Below are 8,751 nucleotides of genomic sequence, written 5' to 3' on the forward strand. Positions count from 1 at the left end.
TTCCTTATAAAAAGTACAACGAGTGCCCATATAGGAATGAATGAAGATAAAAGAAACAACATAACCAATAGATCATGTACATTGCTATTTCATTTTCTTCTTGTCAAATGTTTTGCAATATATAGTCATGAAAATATTAGTTCTTTTTTTACCTTAGTAGAAATGATTTTCTAGAAGAGTTTGAATCCAAAAGGATTTCTAGAAGAGTTGAAGACTTCTCAAACCGTCATCATATCGTTCAGCCTCGAACGCGGCTGACAGACGACCCAACCATTCCCCAATTCACGCGGCTGACAGCGACCATGGCGTCCAAGACCCCCGCGGCGGCCGCCGGCGAGCCCGCCCTCGGCGTCCCGTACCATCCAGCCGAGGTCCAGGGGCCCTATTACCACGCGCCGCCGAACCCCTATGCGGCGGGGATGCCACCGCCCAACGCGATCTACGCCGGCGCGCCCAAGGGGGTGCCGCTGCAGCAGACCATGTTCCGCGACACGCCCGCGCCCTTCCACTGCCAGGCCTGTGGCGCCGCCGCCGTCTCCTCCGTCCGGTGAGCGCTCCTCCCTGCTTCGCTTACCCCCTCTATGGTCGTGTGTTATTGCGTAGGTTTGGGTAGGAAAAGGTTCGTTCGTTGTGGATTTTAGATTCGAAATTCGAGTGGAGAGAGATGAACTTCTATTGATATATGGGTCGATCGAACGGAGGAATGCGATGGGCTGGGCAAATCCTTAAATTTCCTGGTGAGATAGATGTTCCTATTCTTCCTAGGACTGATTTGACTGGAAGACTGGAACGCGGAAATGCTTCAATGATCGATAGGTCAAGATGAGATGTTGATCATATGGAAATCTAATTATTGATATGGGTTTGCATGCTTAGATTGGTTGGGGAAAGAGACGGTGTTTGGTTAGTCGTTTCTTTTGTTGAGTTTACTGTTGTGACAATTGGTATTAAGAGCCTGTTTAGTAGAGTTTTTCCTGATTCAAATTCTCTGTGTAGAGTGATTCTTTAGGGGAAGTGATTCTGTGGCTGAAAGTGATTCTCTAGAATGAACTATATGGAGGAAGTGATTTTGTGCAGGAAGTGAATCAGGTAAAGCTGTTTTTTTCAGCTCCCCAGCTTCTAGTTCATTTCAAAGAATCACTCATACGGATTCCACTCAGGGAGCTTAAAGCTGAAAGTTGCTGTTTGGCAAAGCTCCCCCTGATTCCAGCTGGGAAGCTGCTCTGAGAGCTCTGCCAAACAAACCCTAATTGTTCCTTTGAAATATAAGATTGGTGCTAACTATAATTACGAGATAGAGAAGAAGGAATTTCTTGGCTTCCTATTGACATCGTATCGCAGTAGGGGCTGGGGATTGGGGAGTACATTGATTACCATCACTATCTCTCTGTGAAGGACACCCCCAATCGCACCAGCAGGGCAGCACGCCCACTACGTGTCTGCCACAAGCCCACAACTGGATCATTGCTGAAAGCTAAAAGTAAGGAGACCATGCAAACCTATGAATGAGAAGGCGTGCGCTGCACCCCTTACCACTGTGGATAGCGACAAACACCTGGACCATCTACTTCCTCTCACCCCTCAGGTTCCCTTGCTACGATAAAGTGGATCATTGTTTGGTCTCTGCCCTTTATGGACAAGCGAAAGGATAATTTGATACTATGGACCATATTGGTTGTAATGGCTTTTTACTAGCACATCACTTGTAACCTCTTTACCACACAAATGGAATAACCACAATAGTACCTTCCTAAAGGGCTAAGGGCTCCACCAAAGGGCTTCTCGACTTCCAATTGACATCATATCGCAATAGCCTTGAAAGGATCAAGATGTAGTAGCTCAATGGGTGACGGAGGAGGGCCTTGTTTCATTTATCAGAAGACACCTTGATCATCACAATGATCTCTTAGGCCATCTCCAGTGCAAGTGCTTGGGCAAAAAAAAAAAAAAAAAACCGTTCTTTTTTCCCCATGTAGGACAAAGGAGGTGCTTATTATATGGCTTCGTTGCCTGGGAAGGAAGTGAAGCTCGTTTGGGGCTCCCCCACGTTAGGGCATCTCCAATGCAAAAGTGCCTATAGGAGTGCCTGAGTATAGCCACGCCATGAAGCACCTATATACAGCACCTCTCTCCAATGAAAGCGTCTTTCTGTAGATGCTTAGTCGGGTGCTTGATGCACTTATTGTAGTTATATGTGCAAGCACCTTGATGCTTGATGAAACACCGATGCTACGAAATAAGCACCCTACTCATTCTACGTGGCGATAAAATCTGGTTTTCTTTTGGTAAGCACCTTCGAAGCACTCCCACCAGAGATGGCCTAACCGCCCTTCCTTTCAAATCGGTGCTTCCTTGATTGCTTGATCAAGGTTATTGACCGCTTGCTATTGCATGGTGTATGTATATGCACGTTAGCTTACTTGCATGCATGACTGATTGTACTAGTTCACGACGAGATTTTGTGCTATGTAGCCATTTTTGTTCATATATTTCCGATTCTCCTTAGCATGTTCTGCTACCAATTAGCTATGAATTCTTACCCAAATGGTTGTTTCATCAGTTTGCTATACTCACATAATTTCCAAGCTGAAAACTCCAATGACCAATATATAGAATTTTTCTTACAGCCACATCATTCAATCAGTTCTCACCACTTATTTTTTAGATTTAGATTATTTGGATTGGAGAGCATGAGTGCTTAGATAAGTGCTTGAAACTATCTAAGCACCTTCATGAGGGTGCTTGCATTGGAGGAGTTAATTTTTATGTCCATGCATGCTGATGTGTCAACATTCTCTTTCCTTAGTTCATAGGTGCTTGCATTGGAGAGGCCTAAGGGTTCCCCGATTGCAGCAGGACAGGTGGTCCACTATGTGTGAATCATAACCAAATCATATCAGCAGATCAGAGCTTGTGCTGAAGCCTGAAGGCAGAAAGTTATACTTTTCTATGTTGAACCGTACAAACCTACGAATGAGAACGCCTGTGCCCCTCACCACTATAGATAGTGACAAAAATCCATTTCGCACACATGATATCTCCCTAAGCTTATCCAGTACATGACACCACTGTTTTTAGAGTATTGTCCAGTATAGTCTCTACACTTAAACTTAACCTGTATCTATATGGATAGTCTGTAACTTGGTACTTGGTAGTTCCTTTACTAATCTCCTATGCTACAAGGTTCTGCGGCACTCGACCATCTACTTCTTCTCACCCCTCAGGTCCTCTTGCTATGATCAAGTGGGCCCTATTTTGCTTTGCTCGATGGTTTGTGGCCTCTATGGACATGGTTATGTGTTAGCTTTTAAATTTACTATTGTGGAAAAAATGAGACTTTGATTTACTCTTGTGAGCAACTGGTGTGGATCATATAACGTATCAAAGATTTATTTGTCTTTATATTGCTAGAAAGAGATGACATTCTGATGATATCTAGTGATTCAAGTGAAAAATAATGATGAGACTGCGATAAATCTGTAGTTTGATTAAAAAAAATTGACATAAAACTATGCCGATCTTTATTGGTAGTTTGAGTGAATGAAAGACGAGAAATTGATGGCTTGTTATCTTAAGAGTGAGATGAAATTTAAGAGAGATTTTGTACTATGTAGCGATTTAAGGACTTCACACCTCAAGTGCACCTCAAGTCGATTGTCACCGTATCTGGCAGTGCCACTCTCTGCCGGTCTGATTTTGAGGGAGGGCAGCTCAATCCAGTGGCTTCCAGAGAGAACAGCGGCCTTCCTAGCCCGCGTGATGGCCAGCCTCCTTGCACTTAAGCGCCAAAGGCGCGTGCCTTAGTGATGGCTCTGCTCCTGGTGCAGCTTGAGGCGCTATTGCTGCGCTGTCCCCGCTTTTTGCTCCTAGGTGCACGCCTTGTGCACTTTTGACTACACTGTTCAAAACTATTGTATTAATCACGTGGGTAAGTATGAGCTGCCCATAGTTGTCACCATCCTAGTGTTTATTCGTGATATTAGTAGGCTGTCATAATAGCTCGATCTGGTTCAACTTGAGATTGATTTTGAGTTCAAACCCAAATCTGAGCGCAACTCAGCTTCCAATCTTTGCTACAAGCCTACAACAGGGTTGGGTATACCCAAATTAGAGTTTGACTCGAGCTGTAGCTTTGATCTTGTAGCTTCTGCCTTCTACATTGTGGTAGCCATCGAGCTTGCTGATCTCATAGTCACTCGAGCTCTAATTTTATTTCTGTATTTTCTGATTTTGAACTTGTCGAGCCTGTCCAAGCTGACCTCGAGACTATTTGAGCTTGCTCAAGCTGAACATGAGTTCAGTGTTGAGCACTTGAGCTTGCAAATAGTTTTGTTTTGAGCTCTTCTGATGAAGCCCTATGATCCCCTGGAGCAGGGGGTAAGCTTTTCAAGGACCAGAATGGGTCATGGCCCCTCCTTCTTTGGAGAATTTCTTAATTAAACACTTATTTTTACCACTTAATGCTAAGTACTAAATTAGCTCCTTGTCTCAAACTTTAGCAATTGATTGGCCACCTCAGCATTTCCATCCAAGCTCCGCCACTACCTTGGAGTAGCATTAGCCTCAAGATCTGTATGGTGACTCAAGTTGGTCTTTGTTATTTATTGCAACTTGGGTATGTTTTTGGGAACGCGAGGTGCCAGTATGTTGAAAAGAAATTATTCTAGCAGTTATGTGGTAACTGGCAATACACTTGAACTGAGCACTGTTTTCTAGGACTAGTTTACTAATGTTTGCTGGCAGCCTCAACTCTGGGACACCTGCTTGGGAATGCTAATAGTAAATTGTGATACTGTTTGTTATCAGGATCTATGGTAATTAGCAAACTATACTTCAATTAAGCATTTTCTCTTTTGAAAAGATCAAAACACCATCTGAGTAACATCTGCTATTTTTATTTACATTACCTTGTGTTGATTACTTCTACTTGAATAGTCGTGGGCATTCGTGTTTTTTTACCGTTGATGTTTTTTCTTTTTGTGATTCATGGGGATCTGTTAATGGAGCTAGGTCGTTAGTCATATATTGCGGTAGTTAGTCATAAATTGTTTTTCCGAACCATCAATCATGTAGCAGTGCTGCAGTGGTCAATTGAGTTTGTGTATTCTGCTTTATATTTCTTGTTTTATGTGGCACATTAAGTTGTTAATGCAAGATTTGTTAGAGTAGGTGAAAGAGGCATTCTGTTGTGAATGAAAGATTTGGCTAAAATACCACATTTCTTGCAGAAATCTTCTTTTCCAGTTTGCCCTGACATTGGAATGGATTTGACACACTGTCTTCATGCATTATCTTTTGTTGCGAGTAGTTTTGGCAATAGGTATTTTGATTTTATATGCCACTTATCTGGGACAGCAGGACATATATGTTCCGCACCGAATCATTAGGTGAAACTTTATAGCTAAAACAAAATCACTTATTCATTCCTATTGTTCCTTGGAACAGGTCGAAGCCAAGTCTTGCATCCGTTGTGGCTTGCATGATGCCCTTCATGATGGGGGTCTGCTTCCTGTGCCCGTCAATGGACTGCCTCTGGCACAAATACCATTACTGCCCCAGCTGCGGGGAAAAGGTTCGGCTTGTCCCCACACATTAAGCTCTATCTTGTCTTGACCGCTTCGCTTCCAGGTTTTGATCCCTCTTCTGCGGCACTCTGCAGGTGGCTGAGTTCAAGAAGTCCGACCCGTGCCTCGTTGTGGATCCAACCCGCTGGTCCGAGCCGAGCTTCGCCCTTCCTGCATAGCGTGTGCACCACTTGATGTCATACCGTTTCCTTCAACTGAAAGAACGCGTTGTTCTTGTGTGATATGCACATAAGAAATGTCACTAGCCTGTTGCAAGTTGTACATCCTGTACCTCATCTGCAATTTCTTCTCCCTGCTGTCTGTTTCTTTAGGATCAGACTTAATGTGTTGCTGTAGCATTTTGGTCCATAGCTAAAGGTAAATGTTTCGATGATTACTAGTAACTATATCATTGTAATTAATATGTTTGCTTTAAAGGGTAACTAAAAAAATTAGTTTGTAATAGTGTTGGACGATCTTGATCCTTTAATTAATTGAATGAACGATCAAAAGAAGATGTGAACGAGGCTTCTAGTTCTAAGTGTCATAAGAAGATAAAGTATATTTAAAATAGTATATGGTCTGAGTGTTATAAGAAAATGAAGGATATTGAAAATAGTATATGCTTTTTTTCTTTAATCGTACTGTAAAGAGTGATTAAGAGTAGTAGTTTAAACTAGTTAAGTCTATACTTGGTTGGATGTATATTTGTGGAATTTTTACACTAGGTAGTTCAGAGAAGATCATAGATGAGTTGAAGCGAAGATAGGATTTAGAGAAGTTTGAATTGAGCAAGTTCGAAAAAAACTTTACACGATGGGTGGTTCGACGCTGAGTAGTTTATACACATTGAAACTTTTATCTCGGCGCTCTTGTACACGTTGGATGATCCGATGGTGTGAAGTTGTCTACGTCAGAGTTTTTTTCTTTCTTTCAGAAGATGGACTTCAAGCTTGTACATGTCAGATAGTTCAGCGTATACATCGGATACTTCGTCGGAGTAAAGTCTAGACGATTTCTTTCAGTTCACTGAAAGATGGACATATACACACGGGATGGTCTGGAGGCTTCGTTGGAGCATTGTGTGTTTGTAACGGCTAGTTTGGATGAACGATTCACATCGGATAGTTCGATGCTTAAAGCCTGTGGGCGCTGGATCATCCGGTGTTCACGTGTGTTTAGACAATGGCTAATTTTGGATCTCTAGCCTATATATACCCTCTCATTTTTTCTTCATTAGTGCCTTTGCCATTCAGATGAGCTGAAACACTTAGTGCGTGATCAAGAGGCAAGTGAGTGAACTAGAGTGATTTGCAAAGTTCTTAATTAAATATTAAGGATATCATTAGTGCAATGAGAGTAGCAAGTGTGCATCGAGTTGTAGTCTAGGCTTGATTTGGGTCAAGTGAAGCTATTTGCTTGTTACTCTTGTTGGTTGGCAACATTTAGCCGGTATTAGTGATTCGAGGTGTCCGAGAGCTCTTGGAGATCTTATGGGAGCCCCAAGAAGAAGCCATGCTTGGTTTAAAACCCACCAATTTAGAGATAAAGAAGTGACTATCACTAGAGAGCACTTGAGTTTTTGTGACTCAAAGGGGAGCAATATCCTTAGTAGATGCTCCAACGAAGTCTGGAGGAGTGCCAACTCCTCGATGCCTTAAGAAAAAAAATTGGTGTCTTCTTGCCTATCTCTTTACTTCCTCATATTTACTTTGAACATTTACTTTCTTGTAAGCTAAATTTTCGCAATTCACTTCTTGTTGTAGCTTGCATGTTTTCTTACTTAGAATTCTATCTAATTTGATCGTTGATGTTGCTTTACATTTCTTCTAGGTCTAGTTTGTCTATTTGTTCTAGATTTAGTTTGAAATAGTTTAACTATAGTCCAATTCACCCTCCTCTTAGACTATTCGATCTTTTTAATTGGTATCAGAGCTTCGTGCTCTTGTTAGACTTAACATCCTAAAGCAATGGCCCTCGGGATTGGCAATAGCGTGCCAAAGTTCAAGAAAAATAACTTTGCTTATTGGAAAGTTCATATGGCGAGCTATCTTGAAACTATTTCCCCCGAAATTTGGCTAGCCACTTCTATTGGGTTTGAAAAACCTTTTACTAAACAAGAATTTGGATGGAATGCTAAAGCTAGAAATACTCTCTTTGAGGGAATTAGTGAAGAAGTTTTTCTCTAGAGTAAGAAGCAATGAGTTAGCACATGATATTTGGACTGGTCTATGTGAAATTCATGATGGCTCAAAGAAAATTTGGGAGGAAAGATATCATGTGTTAATAAACAATCTTAATCAATTTAAGATATTTCTCAATGAATTATGCAATGATATATATTCTTGTATAAGCATGCTTGTTAAGAAAATTAACTAATTTGAGCTTACTCAATTGTCTTAAAGGGATATAATTTGTCGGATCTTGATGGTGCTTCCCAAGCCACAATTCAACATTGTCATTTCTTTACTTCATGAGAGAGACATTAATGAGATGAACGTCATCAATGCTGTGGGAAAGATTCGTACTCATAAGATGTTCTTGTTTGGAGATTAAGGTGACGAATCTTCCTCCAAAAAGAATCTTACTCTCAAGATCAAGATAGTTGAGAAAACAAGAAAAAGATAAAGTTTCCATCATCAAGTGAAAGTGATAAAGATAATGATGAAGATGATGATGATGACTCTGATACCAAGCTTGTCCTCCTCATAAGAAGAACCACAAAAATGATATCCAAGTTGGGCAAGAAGGGCTATAACTATGATTCCAAGAAGAACAAGTTTTGTTCAAAGAAATTTGACAAGTCTGGTGGCGGAGCCAAGAAGAAGTGCTACAATTGTGGTGACTATGATCACATGTCATATGATTGTCTTCATCCTGATTAAAAAAAAAAGAATAAGAACATTTCAAATAAATCAAGTGATGATGATGATAAGTACAAAAAAAACAGTCAAGACATGAAGAAAAAGGAGATGCTCTTAAACAAGAAGGATAGATGCCGCAAAGCCTAAATTGTTGGTGAATGGGTCTCTGATGAGAGCTCAAGTGATGATTCAAGTGATGATGAAGACAAGAAATTCGTAGGCCTCGCCATCACCAATGATCATCCACTATTTCCTCCACCACCTATGTGCCTCATGGCAAAATGTTACAACAAGGTGAGTAGCAAGGAAGATGATAGTAGTAG

The 8,751-nt window shown here is 41.2% G+C and overlaps 1 protein-coding gene across 1 annotated transcript; it reads left to right on the plus strand.

Moving 5' to 3' along the window:
• Window positions 1-225: 225 nt before the first annotated feature.
• On the plus strand, window positions 226-6,453 carry LOC133922087 (GSH-induced LITAF domain protein-like). Its single transcript, XM_062367252.1, has 3 exons — window positions 226-547; window positions 5,446-5,572; window positions 5,660-6,453. Exons 1-3 carry the CDS (start codon window positions 303-305, stop codon window positions 5,741-5,743), a joined length of 456 nt encoding a protein of 151 aa, XP_062223236.1. The 5' UTR covers window positions 226-302; the 3' UTR covers window positions 5,744-6,453.
• The last annotated feature ends 2,298 nt before the right edge of the window (window positions 6,454-8,751 follow it).

The sequence above is a fragment of the Phragmites australis genome, chromosome 6, assembly GCF_958298935.1.
Source record: "Phragmites australis chromosome 6, lpPhrAust1.1, whole genome shotgun sequence".
Lineage (NCBI taxonomy): Eukaryota > Viridiplantae > Streptophyta > Magnoliopsida > Poales > Poaceae > Phragmites > Phragmites australis.

Bases quoted from the DNA above. Each gene is read 5' to 3' on its own strand.
- LOC133922087 (XM_062367252.1), top strand. From the start codon at position 303: ATGGCGTCCAAGACCCCCGCGGCGGCCGCCGGCGAGCCCGCCCTCGGC. The intron at 548-5,445 runs GTGAGCGCTCCT...TCCTTGGAACAG, and splicing joins GCCGCCGTCTCCTCCGTCCG to GTCGAAGCCAAGTCTTGCAT. The intron at 5,573-5,659 runs GTTCGGCTTGTC...GGCACTCTGCAG, and splicing joins GCCCCAGCTGCGGGGAAAAG to GTGGCTGAGTTCAAGAAGTC.